A 21,278-nucleotide genomic window follows, 5' to 3' on the forward strand; every position below is an offset into this window, starting at 1 on the left:
ATCTACCGGAAGTGTGTTTCCAATCTGAGTGACAATATGCCAAAGTCTTTGGAAATTACGTCCGTGTAAATTCTTAATAATGAGTGTGGAACACGCCATATTCATAGCTAAGAGGTTACAAGCTTCTTTTTCATACTCGACCTATTTGTCACTTTTAGGAACCAAAGGTTATCTAGATTAATAGATTTCCTTCTCAACTGATTGAGTCAAACTACAAGCAGCCTAATTCCTTCTGTTTAGGATATGTAGGCTAGCTCAATGTTGAAAACTCAGCTGTATTTCAATATTCTCTCTTAAAAATTCTCAAGCATTTCGGTACATCCATAATTCGGTATCGAGTTGAGTTTTGATTTCTTTCAAAATCGTGCGTTAAATCAAGTGTATCGAACTACAAGCGGCCTGAATTCTCATGTAGCCTGAGATATGTAGGAAACCCACTTTAGATATTCGGCCATACTTCCTAAAGTCCGCACTGAAATCCTTTCCTATAGATGATTATGTGGTCGATCAAAATTGGCTTTGTCAATTTCATTTTCCTCGAATTTATTACATCAATCCAAGTAAAACGACGAACAGTTGTTGACACCCAATTTTGACCCACCCTGATACAAATAAATTACAAGCTTCTTAATTTCCAAACAAAATAGAATAATTAAATTCATAAATTTTGAAGAAAAAATATAATATAAAGTTTGTGTTATTTGAATAGTTTTAGATATTATATATTTTGCACAATTATGTATATAAATATTACATTTTATATTTATTAAAAAAATCATCTAAAAAAGATTTTGATTTTAGTAAGTATTCAATTAAAATTAGTTAAGTTTAAATTATGTTTTTTTTGAATCACTAGTATACGATTACTTTAATTATTTTATTTTTGTTAAAATTTAAAAGCTTGTTAATTAATTGATATTAACTCGTCTTATTCAAATTTTAGTGAAATTCTCCAAATTAGATTTAATTGGACTATTTCTTAAATTCCAAGACATAGCCCATTTCTCTTTAAATTTTACGATCAAAATTTGGGCCCTTTTTCCTAGGGGTGGGCATTCGGTATTTTGGTTCGGTTCGGTTCGAGTTTTTTTTCGGTTTTTGATTTTTGTAAATTGCGTACCGAATACCGAGCCGAAATATTTCGGTTCCGTTTGGTTTTTGTTAATTTGGTTCGGTTTTTATTAATTCGGTTCGGTTTTCTATTTTCGTTTTTTAATGGACCTGTTTAGTGCGCTTTTTAAAATTTTAAACTTTACAATTTTTTCAATTTTTTGTTTGATTTTTCAACTTAATGGGCTAAAAAGTAAAAATAGACAATAAATCAAAGAAGTGCATTGCTAATTTACTACCAAATTTCAATATATCAATTATCAATGATTCAAATCTTCAATATGTCATTAGGCATTAACACCGCAAATTTTAAATTCACAATATCACTAAAACACACAATTTGAAATTCACAATGACACTAAAACAAAAGTTGCATTGTAGATTTGTAGTTAATGTCTTCACAAATACAACATAATAACAATCTAACAAGTAACAATAAAGTCTTTCATGAACTCATAATAAACAATAATAAGCAACAAACAATGTATTTTGAACTTCTTGTCTTCTTCCATGAGATTACTTTCAACAATAACAAACAACAATAATGAGTTTCTTGACTTTCTTCCATGAGATCGCTTTCAACTTTCAAGTGTCACGTGCCAACAAAATTATTTCTTCATTGTCTTGACCCTTGGACCTTTTAAGATAAAATCAAATATTAGAAACTTAGAATACTACTTTTAAGATTAAAAAATGATATGATTAAATAAATGATGTATTAAACTCACCGCTTGCAAGTCAATCATAGATCAACAATGGAAGAGTTTCTTCCACTTTTTGCCATCTCTATAATTAATAAAAAGAAACATGTCATACAAGATACAACACAATAAGTATTTTATTTTTTCCATAAATAAATAAAAAATAAAAAGTCTTACCAAGTTCAATTTTTTCAAGAAACTCCAAACTTTCTTCAACACAAATAGGCTTGGTTTCTTGTCTAAGCCAATGTTGGACACAAATAAGACATTGCACACATTTGGGAGTCAATGAACTTCTAAAGGGATCTAGAATTCGATCACCGGTGCTAAATGCACATTCCGATGCCACACTCGACATAGGAATAGCCAATACATCTCGAGCCAACTGTGAAAGTACTGGAAATCTAGGAGAATTAACTTTCCACCAACTCAAAATATCAAAATCTTCAGATTCAGGTTCTTGGGCTTCAAGAAGATATTTATCCAATTCAGATTTAACACCTAAACTTCCAGAATCATTCTTTTGTTTCTTCATGTGCAACTTAGTTCTCAAAGAATTTTTGGACATATTTTGAGAAATACCACTACCAGAAGAATCAGATGAGTCAGATCAAGATGGTTGACTTTTGGAACCTTTTCCTACTTACTTACATATATCGCAAACAAATCCCTCAAGTAAGCCTCTACTTTCGTATTCACTACATTTCCCGTTTCTTCCCCAAGTAATTCTTCAAGAGCAAAACTAACATAGACAAATTTATTGCGAAGATCTAAAATAGAAGCAATAAAAATCATTTAGTTCATTTTTTCAGGAGTCCCCCAATATTTCTTGAATTTTTCTTTCATTCCCGAAGCCATTTTACTCAAATCAAGGTCATCACTTGCTACACATAATTTCAAATAAGCATTAAGTTCACATATATCTTCAAAATGAACATTACAAGTAACATACCATGAACCTGAAACTTTCAAAGTGAGTTCATAAAATTTTTCAAGAAACTTTGTGACATTCCTCACATTAGCCCAATCTTCATATTGAATTGACCCTGCGATACTTCCATCTTCACAAAAATCAGTAGCAAGAAAAGAATTAAAATTATCATCATAAAGATCAAACCTCTCAAAAGCCTTCTCAAACTTTTCTGTTGTGTCTAACATCAAATAGGTGGAATTCCACCTAGTAGGCACATCTAAAGACAACATCTTATCACATTCTATCTTTTGCATTTCAACACATTTCAAGAAATTTCTTGCTCTTGAAGAAGATGATCTAACATATTTCACCATTTGTCTCACCTTTTTGATAGAAGGACCAATTTCTTTCAAACCATCTTGCACAATTAGATTAAGTATGTGAGCCATACATCTCACATGGAGATGCTTACCTTCCATCAAATTAGTTCCGCACATATCTAATTTTTTGGACAACTCTAAAACTGCCACATCATTTGAAGAGGCATTATCAACCGTAACAGTAAAAACGTTATCAAACTTCCAATCAAGTAAACAATTACTAATAGACTCAGCCAAATGCTCACCTTTATGACTAGTGATAGGACAAAAATTCAATATTCTTTTATGAAGCACCCAATCCCTATCAATAACGTGAGCAGTCAAACACATATAATTGATTCTTTGCACTGAAGTCCATGTGTCTGTTGTGAGACAAATTCTTGGTTGTATTTCTCTTAAAGATTGTTTCAAATTTATTCTTAATTCACCATAAACTTCATAACAATCCCTTTTTATGGTTCTACGAGAGGAATATGAAACAAAGGCTGGACTTTACTCATAAACTTCTTAAAGCCTTGTTTTTAAACAAAACTAAAAGGTAGTTCATCCCAAATAATCATCTCAACTAAAGCTCTCCTACATACCTCTTGCTCAAATTTCCAAGTCTCTAAATTGTTATTTTGAATATTTAATAATTTTTGAATACCGGGTGCAATAGTCGGAGGTTTATACACTTTACACCGATAAGTCAAATGTTGTTTTAGTCCACTTGTTCCATTTCTTGCTGTATTGGACGCATAATATTGTTTACAATGTAAGCACTTTGCTTTAACTAATACATCATTTTCAAAAACCTTTTCAAAGTGTTGCCAAACAAGAGATCTAGGATCCATTTCTTTTCTTTTTTTTGTTATTTCTGTACCAATCGACAAATCATTGCTATTACTAGGTGTATTATTCGTAGAATCAGCCATACTTATTCGACTTTGATCAGTTACACCCATATTTAATTTTATTTGTTCAGCCATCTATATATATATAAAAAAATCACAATAAATTTCCAATAACTAGTAATAAAGACAAAATAAAAAAAATGAAAAAAATTAAAAAAAATTAAAAAACTAAAATTACGATTACATACCTGCACCTAGCTGCTGCCTGCTGGTGTCGCCGGCGGCTGGCTGCTGCTGTCGCGGGTGGCTGACTGCTGCTGACCTGCTGTCGCAGGCGGCTGGTTGCTGCTGACCTGATGTCGCGGGCGTCTGGCTGCTGCTGTCGCGGCTGCTGCTGGTGGACGGCGGCGCTGCTACTGGTGGACGGTGGACGACGGCTGGAGTAGAAGAGGAAGAGGAGAAAAGAAGCTGCTGAGTGCTGAAGAGGAGAGGATGAGGAGTGAGGAAGAGTCAAAATGATAGGGTATTAGGGATTTAGGGTTTCTTATTTTTTTAAAAAAATTATTTAATATTAATAATTATTAAATATAATATACTTTATAAATTTTAAAATATAATATTTTGGTTTAAACCGAAATACCAAATTCCAAAGTAATATGTACCGAAAACCGAACCGAAATACCAAAAATACAAAAAAATAAACCAAATACCGAACAGAAAACCAAAATACCGAAATCGAAATTCTAAAAAATTTTGGTTCGATCTGTTTCGGTTTTCCGGTGTTTATGCCCACCCCTACTTTTTCCTACATTTTCAAGCAGCCCATTTCTCTTTCAATTTTATGACCAAAATTTGGGCCCTTTTCCCCACATTTTCCATCAGCCCATTTGTCTTTCAATTTTATGACCAAAATTTGGGCCCTATTCCCCACATTTTCCAGCAGCCCGTTTCTCTTTCAATTTTATAAACAAAATTTGGGCCCTTTTTCCCGCATTTTCCAGCAGCCCATTTCTCTTTCAATTTTATGACCAAAATTTGGGCCCTTTTCCCCACATTTTCCAGCAGCCCATTTCTCTTTCAATTTAATGACCAAAATCTGGGCCCCTTTCCCAAATCCGTTCCAGAACCAGCCCAACCCTTTATCACCTTCACAGCATGAACGGAAGGCAGCAGCAAGAGGACAAATACAATTTTTATCGTCTTCTCTCTTCCCTCGACAGCATTATTGCTCTAAGCAGTGGAAATAGATGTAAATTGTCCTTGATTGTGTTGATACACGACACGTAGACGTCTAGGACGATAGGATTGATCAAAATCGTCCGTTTCCCCTTTCCATTTTCGGAGCGTTTTAAGAGCTCCAAAAAAGGTGTTTGCTCTTTTTGGTAAAAAGTTTTTGAATTATTTTTTTAAAAGCTTTTGAATTTGGGATTGGGGTATTGGTGTTTTGAGGAGATTATTCACCTTTTTCCCTCCACTCCGGAAACCCTATTTCCCCCCATATATATACTACCTCTAGTCACTGTAGAAAAGGAAGGAGGAAAAAGAGAAAAAAAAAGAGAAGAAGCTTTCCTCGGAGGAATTTTTTTTGAAGATCTTTCTTTAGAAAAACTGATAAAGATATATTGGTTAGAAATTTTCATATACAGAGGTTTTAAAGGGAAATAGTGAGGAATCATACTATTAAGCATTTCTCTACAGAAGTAGAAGGAGATCCGTCCATCGAAGTTTGACGTTCCCGCCCGGACTGTCTGAGGCAACGTTCATGTTCGTGTTTTCCGGTGTTGAGTTCGATCTCTCTGCTCGATCTCTTTCGTCTCGTTCGCTGTCCGAAGAAGGTACCACTCTTTTCTCGATAGCATACTTTTTTTTTCTGCTCTGTTTCTCTGTGAGATAACACGTTGTTCCTAGAAATTTGCTGCTGTTCGTTCATCTATTTGATTTTAATTTAATGGAGATATTAGGTCTTGAATATATACCCATTTGTTCGAACATTTATGTTAAATCTCATGGTATACTCTTGTTGCCTTAGTATGTATTCTTCCTTGCCTGAAGTTTGGAGAGAAATGCCAAGAAATGCCTTAGTATGTATTCTTCCTTTCCTGAAGTTTGGAGAGAAATGCCAAGAAATAAATAACAAGAAGGGACAGTGACATGCTTGTACCTTTATGTTTATTGCCATATACATATGCTTACCTAATAACATTGATATCTTCTTTGAACATGTATGCGTTTTTTTGTTCTTGTTTATCTTCAAAGCTCAATAGTCGTGTTTCGGTTAGCTTTCAAGTTGCTATTTTTTGGGTCTTTATCCGAACTTTTGATTTTCGGGTGAAGTTTTCTCATTGCGTGCTCTTTCCTTTTAGTTGTATGTGAATGACATATCCGATTTTGAACAAAGTTTTGTTTACTAGTTGGCCTCTATTCAAACTTGTGCTCCATATAACATGAAAGAATATTGATCATTCTTACTCTTAACTGGTAGTGTCCTCTAGGTGTTGTTTGAGTCCATGTGTTGTGTTTCTTTTAGTATTAAAGCAGTAGCTTAAACACTCGTTATTCTATCATTGGCATAGCTTAGATTTTAGTATTTTGGAGCTTAAATGGTGGTATTTTCTAGTTTAATCGAACTGTTTGCCATATAATAGTCTTTGAGTTTCCTCGTTTTTTTAAAAAGAAGAGTGTCATTATCTCATTATGTTTGGGAGCTAATTCGTTATCGCTTTTTGTTTGGACGCAAGTGACAACATTCAAGTCCTTCGGACTCCAGTCTTGCATCGAGACGGTTTTTTTAGCCTCATCTCATCCAAATGAAAATGGAAAGAAATTTTGAGGGGTGTGAATTGACTCGCAGATGTTTGAATAGTCTACAGGGGTTGCATAATTGCTGATATACATTTTGTATACACTGGTATACAACCAAAAATGATTTACAGGTCGAAAAAAATAACAGAATACAGGAGGATAAATTACAGGTTGCAGGCTGATGTCTCAAGAAAATTCTGAAATACGGATTAAAACATAATCTGTATACAGTGGTATATGCAAAATGTATACACAATTTCTTTAAAGAAAAAAATAGGGCTAAAGCCCAAGGGACAATTTAGCAGGCCCAACCGGTTAACAAACGGACAAGACCATTTTTGGGCCATTTTAGATTTAGGACAGGTGGTTAATACTTGGGCCTCAAATTTGATACACTCTTTCTTTCTTACTCATATTATATTATTATGACTAACTTTATTTATCATATAATTTTAATTTAATTAAATTCACGAGGTTTCCATTTGTATTGTATTCCATATATATATATATATATATATATATATATATATATATCTATATATATTTATTTTTAAAGTCACTTAGCTTTTTTCTATTTTTAGTCGTATTAACCCCCTTTATGTCACTTCCCTTACAAATGATTTCACCATTTTCCCAACATAAAAAAAAGAAAGAATTTAATTCAATTAAAAAAATAGATAATAAATGAAGTCTCCTTACTTGGTATATAAAAAGAAGAAATGGCGACTCTGTGGGGATTAATTAAGTTCTAACCATGAGATTTGACTGTTTGACTAATTATTTTTAGTTGTTAAAATGATGTTTGTGCTGAATATGTTTAAATTTTCATAAATTGTTATTGCATTTCATGGCATCTTCCGATATATATATAGTATATTAAAGAAAGGTTTGCGGAACTGAAGCCGGACATTTTTATACTCACCCTCTTTTGAAATTAGCGACAATTTATTGGTCGTTATGAGTCCAACGATTGTCGCGAGTTTCAGCTGAAATTGTCCGTTTGGGTTCCCGGTCTTTTCAAAAGTTACTCCTAGTCAACTAGCGTAGAGCTGAGCCAAATCCCGGATTTAGGAGCATTTGAATTAAGATGACCCAACACCCAAGGCGTGTTGGGCCCATTAGAAGCCCACCTTGTGTCTACTTGGCCCAAATTGCCAAAAAGAGACAATCATGTTTACGTGTTAATTGAAGGATGTATATGCATTTTAAACACAATTTATTGTCTACGGGGCGGGGGGTTGACTATTTTTTTTATTTTTTTGAAGGATGAATTCGACATACAAGCCTTTGAAAACAAGAATGGTTACTATCCCCGATCCTTTCCTCAAACTATGGTGGAGGTTCATGAACAACGATGATTAAATGACTGTTCAGAAACACATAGGTTACCTTCTGTCGCTGCTAGAGATGAATGCGTGGCCTGACCTGATTGGGACGATTGTGAAATTCTGGGATAGTGAGAACATGGTCATTCAGTTTGGGGAAGTGGAGTTGACGCCAACTATAGAAGAAGTTCTTATCAGCTCTGAAAGTATCGCCATGTGCAACAAAAGGAAACAACATCCAGATACAGATATTCTAAATCCCATAATATGGATTTCGCTGAAATTAAAGAAAAATTGTCGTTGGTTAAAGCTGACTGGAAACTGTATTATCGGTTCAAACATACCCTTCAGGAAACTGTATTATCGGTTCAGGCGTGCAAGAAGACGAGTTCATTTCAAAAGAAAAATGGAAAGAGATGCGTCCCCTCGCATTTGCAATATGTTTGCTCGGAGCGATGGTTTTCCCTCAAGGGACAAAATATACTATCCATTCTAGTGTATTTATGGTCGCTCATGCCATTTTATATGAAGTGGATTACAAAACATCAACCAAGTACTACACTTTGGCGCCTATGATTTTGACTGACATCTATAGGGCTTTAGACAAGTGTCAGAGCGGAGAACGTTTTTTCAAGGATGTAATATGATACTACAGTGGTGGATGATGCGACATTTGATCAGGACTCATAACCCAAAAGAACCAGATCCCCTAAGGTTGTCAAACGAGCTACATGATCATGATTGGTGGCTGTATCACAATCGTTGCAATAAGATAGGGGAGAGTGTTTTTGGTATCCAAGGCTCCGAGGGCTGAGAGAAGAAGACGTACAATGGTCAATAGATAGTTTGGTGGTAACTAAGAATATGGTGGTTCGAACAGAAAAGGTCCCTTATTTGGTATTTGCTGGGTTAAGAGGGACTAGACCATATGCTCCCCATCGAGTTTTGAGACAACTAGGAGGGAAACAAGAACTTCCCCAGATCGCAGATATGAGGAAATTTGCAACTGACCACGAGAATGGACGAGTCACATTTGTTGAAGACATGCGTAGAATGTGGAGATCTCGAAGAGTGTTCGGTGAACCTGTACCAAGCAGGTTTCATCCAGAATGTTTGAGGGAGTACAAAGAATGGTTGATAAAGAGTTTCGCTAGAACTATTGAGCCTGACCCGAATGTTCCTCACATTATTGCCGATGTTGGAGCCAAACATCAAGTCCGACTTCTCCGCCTTCAAGAGAAGTTTGATACGAATGAATTAGAGCATCAATGTCGTCACTCAGAAGACGCCAAAGTCATAGATCGATTGAAACAAGAACTATGAAGATCCAGACAGTGCATGGCAGAGTTAGATGATAGCATGGAGCAACAGATTCAGTCGATAGAAGGGTTCAAACATCAAGAAGGAGCTCAATTGTCAAGAGATCATCTCTGGGCGAACAAATATGCTATGTGGGAAGAGGTCAACATCGCCAAGAGGACCAGACTTGGTGAAGGATTAGAGGAGGCTTGAATTTTATTTACCACCCATTGCGTGAGACTGCATTATTTGTACTTTGTTTTGTAATTTATTTCAGAACTATTTCTCTGTTTTATGTTTATCTGACATTTTGGATGCTATTAATAACTTATTTTGGGGATAATAAATCGGGTTTAAAAAGCATATACATCCTTCAATTAGTTAGGTCCACCCTTGGAATAAAAGGGTCACAAGCATGTTTAGGACGCGATATGTGTGTTTAACTGCTTATGTGTTGCGTTGCTTTGAATGAGGATACCGTAAATCCACTCTGTCAAAAATTTCCAAAATAATATACAGAAGCCACCATTACAAAATGTCCGACCCAAATTTTCGAGTCTCAAGTTTCTCACTCAAAAGACACCTCCTATACCACAAATCTTAAAACACTATTCTACCGTTCTCACGAAAGGCAAAATTATTGCTATTGACAAGGGTAAGAACATCCAGATGAAACTCACTGAAGAAGAACAACAGAGAAACATTGAACGAATCACTCAGGAAATTCAAGAAGCCAAGGAAGAAGGGCTCAGAGTCGACATGGCCACCGTCATTTACAAAGTCGCAGCTGTAATGTTGGATGAGGATCATGCATCACATATGAAAAGAAATAAAGATGTTGAGATGGAGACAGAGGGCTTGAGAGAGAAGTTGTACATGCTTTGGTTGAAAGTGCAAAAAAGAGAAGCGAGAGAGGCGAGGATAGATTCAGAGACCAATGCACTGTTAGCAAAAAGCATGTCACTTGACAAGGAGCTGACAGTGGAAATGGGAGAATTCGCCTCCATGAGGGAAAGTATGGTTGCACTGAGGAAGAAGAACAAAGCCTTCCATAGCAACACGATTGATAAACTTCAGAAAATGGGCAAAAAATACCCCGTCTATGAGCAAGGAGCCAATAGTGGTCCCGACAACGCTCACCCTGGAGTGAATGAGGAAGACGACAACGAGGAATTCGTCTACAAGCCTCTATTCTTAAGTCGTCTGAAAGGAGGATGCTAATGCTGCAACAAGAATGGAAATAGATAACGTGTCATAATCATTTCATCTTTTAAAAGCTCTGTTGTTGCCTTTCAATTTCCTTGTAATCGTAAGGAACAAATGAATGAAAATATTTTCTTTTGTACTCGAACTATGTTGGGCCTGAATTCTCCTTGTGAGATATGTAGGCAACCTTCCTAGGCCCGGCCCCTATCTTTAAAAATTTTCATTCCCCCCTCCATGTTACGAGAAGATACGAAGTCTGGATCAATAGAAGTCAAAGAGAGGCTGCAAGAAGATCGTAGCTCAACATGATTTAGCCTTCTTTATACAATGTCAAAACTAAAAAAAGCGGATTCCTGCTTGTTTCCGTCCTCACTCGTGGGTTGAAGATATCCTCAAACAAAGTAACTTGTGCGTTTACCTGCTCTCTGTGTGATATTATGCATTTTGTGCATTTTGTACTCTGAATCTGCACTGACAAATCTGCCTTTGAGTTGTTTTCCTTCTCAGGTACTCTGACACTGATCTGTGTCGATCAAAAGCTGGCAACCATCCCTATTCACCAGATCAAAAAGGTCCCACAGATTCCTTCCCTAGACAAATCTCAGACATAGGAAAGGCAGTTATAGGGGATAATAATGAAGAAGTGAGTCTTACTGATATTGTGGTGGCTCAACCCACCGTAGCAGAACAGAATGAGTTGATTATGAAGTTGATGCAGTAGATTGCTGAGATGAGGGTGGAAATGCAGCGGAGGCAGGATTTGCCTCCACCTAGATTCGCCGCTAACGCTACTGATGAGAGGCCACAAATCTATTTTCCTTCCTTGAATATGGATCCAACTCAGATTCAGCCATCTACACCTATTCAGAATCCATCAGTTATAAATCTGACTACCCAAAATCCCCAATATGCTTTTGCTTCCTACCAAACTCTATCTCCTCTTCAAAACAACCACCCTCAAATGCCACCCCATCCTCAAAATACCCACCATCAAACCGCTTCACCGCCACAAAATCAAAACCAAAACTAAAACAAAAATTCTTTCAATCCCCAAACACCCCATCACCATTTAAATAAAAACACCAATCCTCAGGCCTACCCACAGAATCACCAAACCGCCCAAAACGCTCAAAGTCCCTTTGTAGCTCCACCCCTACCAAAGATAGCCACTTTCCAAGTTCCCGTCCCTGCCGAGCATGATGTGCACGGTTCTGAGCTGGACCATTACGAGGAACAAGAAAAGGAATGGAGGGCAAAGGAAGATGCAAGGGTCGATATAAAAGAGGAGATAAAGAAGGCCATGAAGGAGCTATAATGCATCCCCGACATCGTTGGACTTAGTTATGAGGACTTGTTTATCCACCCAATTTGGACCTTCCAGAAGGGTTCAAGATTTTAAAGTTTGACAACTTCGGAGGAGTGGGCAACCCTATGGATCATTTGAGAGCCTACTGTGACCAACTCATGGGAGTTTGAAGGGACGAATCTTTATTGATGCAACTCTTCAGTTAGAGCCTGTGTGGAGAAGCTCTCGAATGGTTTACCTCGCATGAAACAAGACAATGGCCCAGCTGGAATGCATTGGCCAAAGATATCATCAATCATTTTGCTTACAATGAAGAAATTGTTCCCGATCGATACTCCTTGGAGAAGATGAAGCAAAAGTCAACCGAAAGCTATAGGAGATTCGCCTATAAGTGGAGAAAAGAAGCGGTAAGGTTGAGGCCACCCATGACTGAGAAAGAAATTATTGAAGTGTTTGTGCGCGTGCAAGAGCCGGAATATTATGATAGAATCATGTTGCTAGTTGGAGCAAAGTTTGCCGAGATAGTCAAGATTGGTGAGACTATCGAAGATGGTTTAAAATCAAGAAAGATAGCCCATGTAGCCGCATCACGTGGATCTTCAGGGTTGTTAAGATAGAAAAGAGAAGAAGTTGCTGCTATTTCATTTGGGGGAAAGAAAACCCCTGAAGCTCATCATATTCCCAAGCTCGTTCCCGACCATCCTCAAAGTCCGACCAATCTTGTTATACGCCATCTAGTCATCCCAACATTCAGAATGCTACCTCCATTTATCCAAACGTCCAACCTCCCGTATACCAAAGTCCACCCCTCAATTACAAAATTCCATCTCCCATTTACCCAAATCATCCTCCACCCTACCAAATCCCATCTCCTTACCAGGGTGTTTCTCCCACCTATGCTAACGTACAATCGAGCTACCAAGCACCCCCTCCTGTTTATCAAGTCCAAGATCCACTATACCAAAATTCTCGTTCAAATTACCAAGCTCCATCGCCAAATTACCAAACGAATCCATATCCCAGAAGCTAAACTCCCCGTTCAAATACCAGAAATTATCAACAGGTGCCTCCTCCTCAACAAGGTAGTTATGAGCCTCCCCGACCCATATTTGATAAGAGACCTTCAAGGAACTTTACTGCCCTCGCTGAAAGCTGGACAAAAATGTATGAGAGACTGGTTGTGGCTGGATACATCCACCCTATGGGGCCTAAACCCGTGGATGTCTATTCAAAGTTCTACAAACCCGATCAGAGATGTGCTTATCATTCCAACAGCGTTGGGCATGATACTGAAGATTGTATCAACCTTAAGCACAAATTTTAGGATATGATTGATCAAGAGGTAGTCTCTCTCTCACCGGCGGCAAAAAATGTCAACACCAATACGTTGCCGAGTCATGGAGGCAACAATGTCAATATGATCGAGACAGACGAAGACTGGTGTGGAACAAAGATGATTACTCCCATTGTTTACGATGATTTGGAAAGGGCTGTCGCTTCTTTAAGCGTCAAATAGAAGAGAGATTTTGTTATTTTTACACCTGTAAAGGTTGTCGCCTTGGTGCCGTCAGAAACTCTCGTCAAGCCTAAGTTTGTTATTGAAACTACTTCTGCTCATAGCATGACCAGGTCTGGAAGGTGTTACACTCCTGACAAGCTTGCTCTCGGAGGACAGAAGAAGGATCAAGCTAAGAGGCCGATAAGTGAAGGAGAAGCGGAGGAATTTTGGTGGAGAATGCAACCAAAAGATTATTCCATCGTCAAGCATTTGGAGAAGACTCAAGCTTAGATCTCCATATGGGCCCTGCTGATGAGCTCTCAATCCCACAGGCATGCCTTAACGAAATCTCTCGATGATACGTACGTACCTGCGGGCACAAGAAGCGATAATATGGCCACCATGATTCATCAGGTTATGCGAGGGAACCGAATTAGCTTTTGTGACGATGAGCTGCCTGTGAAGGAAGATCACATAACAAGGTGCTGCATATCACTATGATATGCCATGAAAAAATTGTCAACCGCGTCTTAGCAGATGATAGATCTGGTCTGAATATCTGCTCTTTGTCAACGTTGAGGTAGCTAAGGTTTGACCTTGGGAAACTGGAGCAAAACCAAGTCAACGTGAGAGCCTTTGATGGGGTTCAGAGAGACATGTTGGGAGCAGTGAATTTGACCATTCAAATGAGCCCAGCAGAATTCAGCGCGCAATTTCAAGTATTAGATATCGACACCAGGTACAACCTTCTTCTGGGAAAGTCGTTCAACCGTATGGCCAGCCGTCCCATCTACTCTCCATCAGATGATGAAGCTCGTGTGGAAGAACGAAGAGCTGGTTATTCATAGCGAGAGGAGTCACCTTGGCAGACAGGTGCCGATCATTGATGAGATGCCGCGAGGTACAGACTTTTACACACTGGAGCTGGTGAATGCCAGCGGCAAAGACTTGGACCCACAGACTTTAATGCATGCCGTGTACAAGATGATAGCCACTGTGATGCTGCAGAACGGTTTTGAGCCAGGGTTCAAATTGGGAAGAGATTCCCAAGGAATTATTAAGCCTGTTCCGGTTGTCGTTAAGGGATCCAGATATGGTTTGGGGTACATTCCCACATATGATGACATAAAGGTGAAGAAGAAAAATGATCAAGCCTTGACTAAGCCGATCCCACATCTATATCAATCCTTTCTAATCCGGAAGTATGCCGAGCATGAATACCTTAGGGAAGGAATCTGTTACCTCTTCGAGGAGATCAATGTTGTTGTCCAGGAAGAGGTCGAGCTAGTTGGTATCCGCGATGCTGAGCCAGGGGAGGTGCTGCAGAAATGGACCTCCACGCCGATCCTGATGCCCCGAACTTTTTGGTAGAAAAGCGTCATTTCATGCACATTAAAATCGGTGGTAGTCCAGAAGAGGCCCGAGACCCACAATTTTGCATTTTCTTAACCTTTCAAATTTTTGAATTTTCCATTGTGATGTTCAAAAAAGGCAACATGGCCCCATGCCATGGAAAAAGTTTGCATTGTTTTTAAATGAAAGCCTCTTTGTTTCTAACTTTATCTATTTAGTCGTTTCTTATACCTTACTTTCCTAATTTTATCTGTTTATGATTTCAGTAACATAAGTTACAGACCTGCCAATGTCTTGTTATGTCACGAGCTAAATGAACAAAATGAGGCAGGTGACGACGAGGTTGACGATTATGAAGAAGAAAGCGAGGAACCAGATTATGTTGCCGAGGAATTTTGGCAGTTCCAGAATCAACATAAAATAAATTTAGAGGAAACGAAAATGGTGAATTTGGGAGATTGGGAATGTGTATAGAGGTTAAGATCAGCACCCACCTAAATGAAGCTTAGAAAGAGGGCCTAGTTCATTTGCTTGCTGAATATAGTGATGTGCTTGTTTGGGATGTCGGTGACATGCAAGGGTTGAGTACCGATGTCGTATCTCATAAGCTGCTGATTAACCCGGGGTTCGATCCGGTGAAGCAAAAAACTCGAAAATTCAAGCGTGAACTAAGTTTGAAGATTAAGGAAGAGATCACCAAGAAAATAGAGTCTCGATTGGTGAAAGTGACACAATATCCAACTTGGTTAACCAATGTTGTTCCGGTCACCAAGAAAAATGGGAAAATCAGCATTTGTGTTGACTATAGAGACCTCAATAAAGCTAGCCCAAAGGATAATTTTCCGCTACCGAATATTCACATTTTGATTGACAACTGCGCAAGGCATGAAATGCAGTCATTTGTGGATTGTTATGCAGGTTATCATCTGATTATAATGGATGAGGAAGACACAGAAAAAATGACTTTCATTACACCTTGGGGTGTATATAATTACAGAGTGATGCCGTTCAGCCTCAAAAATGCTGGTGCCACCTACATGAGAGCTATGACGACCATATTCCATGACATGATTCACAAGGAGATTGAAGTATATGTGGATGACGTCATAATCAAATCCCGTGAGAGTTCGAATCACTTGACACATCTAAGAAAATTCTTTGATCGTTTGTGTCGTTATAACTTGAAGCTATATCCCGCCAAATGGATTTTAAAGTTCCAGCTGAGAAGTTGTTGGGATTTATAGTCAGCAGAAGGGGTATTGAGCTCGACCCTTCTAAGATTAAAGCAATTCAAGAGTTACCTCGCTGAAGACGAGAAAAGAGGTGATGAGTTTCTTAGGGAGGTTAAACTACATCAGTCGATTCATAGCTCAATCAACCGTGGTGTGTGAGCCTATTTTAAAGCTGTTGAAGAAAGACGCCCCGATAAAGTGGATTGAAGAGTGTCAGACTACTTTTGATGCTATCAAGAACTATTTGTCCAATCCACCGGTATTGGTTCCTCCGTGAGAAGGGAGTCCTTTGTTGTTGTACTTGTATGTCTCAGATAGTGCATTCGAGTGCATACTTGGTCAACAAGACAAGACAGGAAAGAAGGAAAGGGATATCTATTATATAAGCAAGAAGTTTACTCCATACGAGTCTCATTACACTTTGTTGGGGAGAATGTGTTGTGCATTGACGTGGATAGCCCAGAAGTTGAGACATTATTTGTCCTCGTATACTACATACCTCATTTCCAGAATGGATCCACCGAAGTATATCTTCCAGAAAGCGATGCCGATCGGAAAGTTAGCTAAATGGAAAATGTTATTGAGTGAATTTGACATTGAGTATATGACTCAAAAAGCGATAAAGGAACAGGATTTGGCTGATCATCTTGCAGAAAATCCCGTTGATGAAGAGTATGAACCATCTAAGACTTATTTTCATGATGAAGAAGTGTCGTTTGTGGGTGAGGATATTTCTCAAGCATATCCAGGTTGGAGATATTCTTTGATGGGAGCGGCAAATCATCAAGGTAAAGGTATTCAGAGCATTCTTAGTGTCAGAATCTGGTCAACACTATCCCATGGAGGCTAAGCTCTGATTTAATTGCACAAACAACATGGCTGAATACGAAGCTTGTATTCTTGGTTTGAAAATGGCCATCGACATGAATGTCTATGAGTTGTTAGTTATTGGAGACTCAAATCTTTTTATTCATCAAGTTCAAGAAGAATGGGCTGTGAAGAAACCTAAGATTATACATTACGTACAATACGTGTAGAAGTTGTGCAAAAGGTTTTGTAATATCAGTTCAGACATACTCCCAGAATACAGAATGAATTGGCCGATGCTCTCACCACCATCGCTTTGATGATCAAGCATCCAGATACAGATTATATTAATCCTTTGGATATGGAGTTGAAAGAACATCCAATCCATTGTTCCTATGTTGAAGCAGAACCAGATGATTTGCCTTGGTATTTTGATACAAAGAAGTATTTGGAGTCTGTAACTTATCCTGAATATGCTACAACCAATCAAAAGAAGTCTATACACCGTGTGGCACTCAATTTCTTTCTAAGTGGAGAAGTACTTTATAGGAGGATTGCAGATTTGGGTCTTCTAAGATGTGTTGATGCTATTGAAGCTGTGAAGCTTATTGAACATATACATGCTGGAGTTTTTGGTACGCATATGAACAGGTTCACTTTGGAAAGAAAGATCCTATGAGCCAGGTATTTCTGGATGATTATGGAGAATGATTGTTCCAAATTTGTGAAAAAGTGCCACAAATGTCAAGTGCACAGTGATTTGATCAGAGTGACACCTCACGAACTTAATGCTATGAGTTCACCTCGGCCATTTGTATCCTGGGGAATGGATGTCATCGGTCCGATAGAGACAACCGCTTCTAATGGAGACACATTCATTTTGGTCGCCATTGATTAATTCACTAAGTGGGTCGAAACAGCCACTTACAAGTCGATAACCAAGAAAGTGGTTGCTGATTTTATTCGCACAATCTGATATGTACATTTGGGGTGCCAGAATCCATCATTACTGATAATGGTGCAAATCTCAACAGTCACTTGATGAGAGAGATATGTGAGCAACTTAAGATTACTCATCGAAATTCAACTGCTTATCGTCCCCAAATGAACGGAGCTGTAGAGGCCTCCAATAAGAATATCAAAAAGATTTTGAGGAAAATGATTAACAAGCATCGAAGTTGGCATGACATGTTACCATATGCTTTATTGGGATACCGCACGGCTGTCAGAACATCGACTGGTGCTACGCCTTACTTACTAGTTTATGGAACAAAGGCAGTCATACCTGCTGAAGTTGAGATATCATCATTGAGAATCATCCAGGAAGCTGAGTTGAGTAATGCCGAATGGGTGAGCAAGCGGGTTGATCAATTAATTTTGATTGATGATAAGAGAATGATTGTGGTCTGTCATGGTCAGTTGTATAGGCAGAGAATGGTTCATGCCTTTCACAAGAGAGTAAGAGCCAGAGTTTTCGAAGTTGGTCAATTGTTCCTTAAGCACATTTTTCATCATCATGACGAATACAAAGAAAAATATGCACCAAACTGGCAAGGTCCTTACATGGTTCGTAAAGTATTATCTAGAGGATCTTTGGTCCTGTCGAAGATGGATGGAACCGTATGGCCGAAATCGATCAACTCAAATGCCGTCAAGAGATACTACGTGTGAAGCTACGGTTTATATTTCTGTTATTTACTTATAATCATTATGTTTTCTTGTATTCGTTTTGCTTAAATTCTTATTCCTCATGTAATGAACTACGTCTGACCCGAATTCTCAAAAATGAGATATGTCGGCGGTCTATGTCGGCTTCGGTCACCCCATTTATCCCCTTTAATTATTTCTTTGTATTTGAAATACGTTCGGCTAGAATTCTCAAGAATGAGATACGTAGGCGGCCTATGTCAGTCTCGGTCAGTTTCTTTGTAATTATTCTTACTTTGTCAACCTTTGAGGTGGGGAAACTACGTTTGACCTGATTCTGCCTCAACGGGACACGTAGGCGCCATAAGGGTTCGGTCATATCTCTCATAAGATTTCTATTCCTCTTTACAATAGAAATTGGGATAGAATTTTTGAGAGGGACTCAAAAATTCTCAAAAAGAAATTCTTCCTCACCAAGTCAAGACAGAAGATATCTCGAGATTTGCAACTGGGACAAATTTTTTGAGAAGATCTCAAAAATTCAGCGATCGGCTCAGTTACAGTGGAAAGATAAGCAAGACATTTAACTGGGACAGAAATTTTAAGGATGACCTCAAAATTTCAGCATGGATTTATCTGCAAGTCCGGAGCTACTCTGAAAACTCCCCAGCAAATGAGCAAATATTCCTTCAAGCATCAGACTCAAAGAAGTTTGTTAAGCCTGATATGACATGACTTGGCAGAGACTTTTTTTTAGATACTATTTCTCGAAAATTTATTTCTCTTAAATTTTTCCTTTTATGTTTCATTTGTTTTGGCATAAAATACTTGGTCTTATCTATCAAGAGTCGGGAGATCAGGAAATCAACCTGAGATAGCAAAACAGGGAGCAAATAACTAAAGAAATCAACACAGATCAGTTCGATTTTAAAACTAACAATTTTTTTTGGACGCAGGTTTATAGTTTTGCTCTGAAATTAGAAAATTCTTTCGATGGATGAATATGGAAAGGTCCAAAGAGGAGAAAACTATCCCAAAATCAATAGTTTTCCTAGAAGCAAGAGACATTTTATATCTCTTATGTTTGAGACTTGGGATTTATGAATTATTTATTTCAATCAATTTCTAATGACATGAAATTTATAAAGGACATCATTTGCATCATAATGTCAGATATGATAGTATGCATTACCCGGAGGGGATCAACTAGTTTATTATCGATCTAGCCGATATATTACCTGGAAGAAGTTTTACCCTTATAATCGTTGGAGGCGATATGATTATTTATCCATCGCGAGTCAATACTCATGCATCACGGAAAATCATGCATTGCGAGTCAATACACATGCATCGCGAGTCAATACGCATGCATCGCGAGTTAATAGGCATGCATCGCGGAAAATCATGCATCGCGAGCCAGTACTCATGCATCGCAAAAGATTGTGCATCGCGAGTCAACACTCATGCATTGCGGAAGACCATGTACTACGAGAAGATTTCATGCCCTGCAGTAAACTATGAATCGCGAGAAGGTTTCATACCTCACAAAGAATTAGGCGTCGCGAGAAGGTGTCATACCTCGCAGAAATTATGCGTCGCGAGAAGATTTCATACCTCACAGAAATTATGCCTCGTGAGAAGATTTCGTACCTCACAGAAATTATGCATCGCAAGAAGATTTCATACCTCGCAAATTTACGCATCACGGGAATATATTAATGTCCCGTAAGAAATTATGCACTACCGGAGAAGGAATCGTGCATCCAAAGAGAAATATTAATCCATTGGCATCAACTGCGTTCTTTTATTTTAATTAAAGTAAACAAAACGAAGAGTACATCGACATCAAGAGAAGCGTCAGGACTGCATCATCTTCCATTTATGTTGACATCAGCATGAAGATCACATTGACATCAAAAGAAATATCAGTATCGCATCAGCATTTATTTATTTTGACATCAAGTAAAGAGTACATTGGAGATTATGTTGCAAACACCAGACATAAGCTTTATTTGCTTTATGTCAGATCGATCGAGTTGATGTCAGATGTCGAGAGAACAATTGAGTGTTGACATGGTAAAAGGCACTGTCTCCCATTCTAATTACATTTTTTAAGCTGACGAGTTTTATCTCGGTCTTTTTCAAGAGCATCCGAAAGGATGAATTCTCCAAAAACCACAGGTGCGGACGACGTGAAAAAGGACACAACACAATGTGGAACTTTTTCTTAGCAGCGAACTGGGACACATTCCAAAGAGGAATGTCAAACTCTTAGGACGCTACCAGAGTTCAACTTCCACCACAATCAAACCACACCCTTATTAGGCATGTGGGTTTTTCTTCGGTTTTTGTCATTTTCGATCTCGCATCCGGAAATTTTAGTATCTGCCGGAAGTGTGTTTCCAATATGAGTGACAATATGCCAAAGGCTCTGGAAATTATGTCCGTGTAAATTCTTAATTATGAGTGTGGAACACGCCACATTCATGGCTAAGAGGTTACAAGCTTCTTTTTCATTCTCGACCTATTTGTCATTTTTCGGAACCAAAGGTTATCTAGTATAATAGATTTCCTTCTCAACCAATTGAGTCAAACTACAAGCAGCCTGATTCCTTCTGTTTAGGATATGTAGGCGAGCTCAATGTTGAAAACTCAGTTATATTTCAATGTTCTCTCTTAAATCCAATTCTCAAGGATTTTGGTACCTTCATAATTCGATATCGAGGTGGCTTTTGATTTCTTTAAAAATCGTGCGTTAAATCAAGTGTATCGAACTACAAGTGGCTTTATTTCTCATATAGCCTAAGATATGTAGGAAACCCACTTTTGATATTCGGCCATACTTCCTAAAGTACATACCAAAATC

General features: G+C 38.2%; 1 protein-coding gene and 1 long non-coding RNA gene across 2 annotated transcripts; one reads left to right on the forward strand and one right to left on the reverse strand.

Annotated features, from left to right (window-relative positions):
- Positions 1-1,463: 1,463 nt before the first annotated feature.
- On the reverse strand, positions 1,464-1,897 carry LOC138348435 (uncharacterized). The gene is made up of 2 exons (XR_011221042.1): positions 1,839-1,897; positions 1,464-1,747 (listed from the first exon to the last, which is right to left on the reverse strand). It is a non-coding gene; the product is annotated as an uncharacterized lncRNA (long non-coding RNA).
- Positions 1,898-16,469: 14,572 nt separating this feature from the next.
- LOC104647713 (uncharacterized) lies at positions 16,470-18,436 on the forward strand. The gene is made up of 3 exons (XM_069298517.1): positions 16,470-16,772; positions 17,025-17,400; positions 17,763-18,436. The coding sequence occupies exons 1-3, from the start codon at positions 16,470-16,472 to the stop codon at positions 18,434-18,436; spliced, it is 1,353 nt and encodes a 450-aa protein (XP_069154618.1).
- Positions 18,437-21,278: the final 2,842 nt, after the last annotated feature.

Source organism: Solanum lycopersicum, chromosome 5 (assembly GCF_036512215.1).
Source record: "Solanum lycopersicum chromosome 5, SLM_r2.1".
Classification (NCBI taxonomy): domain Eukaryota; kingdom Viridiplantae; phylum Streptophyta; class Magnoliopsida; order Solanales; family Solanaceae; genus Solanum; species Solanum lycopersicum.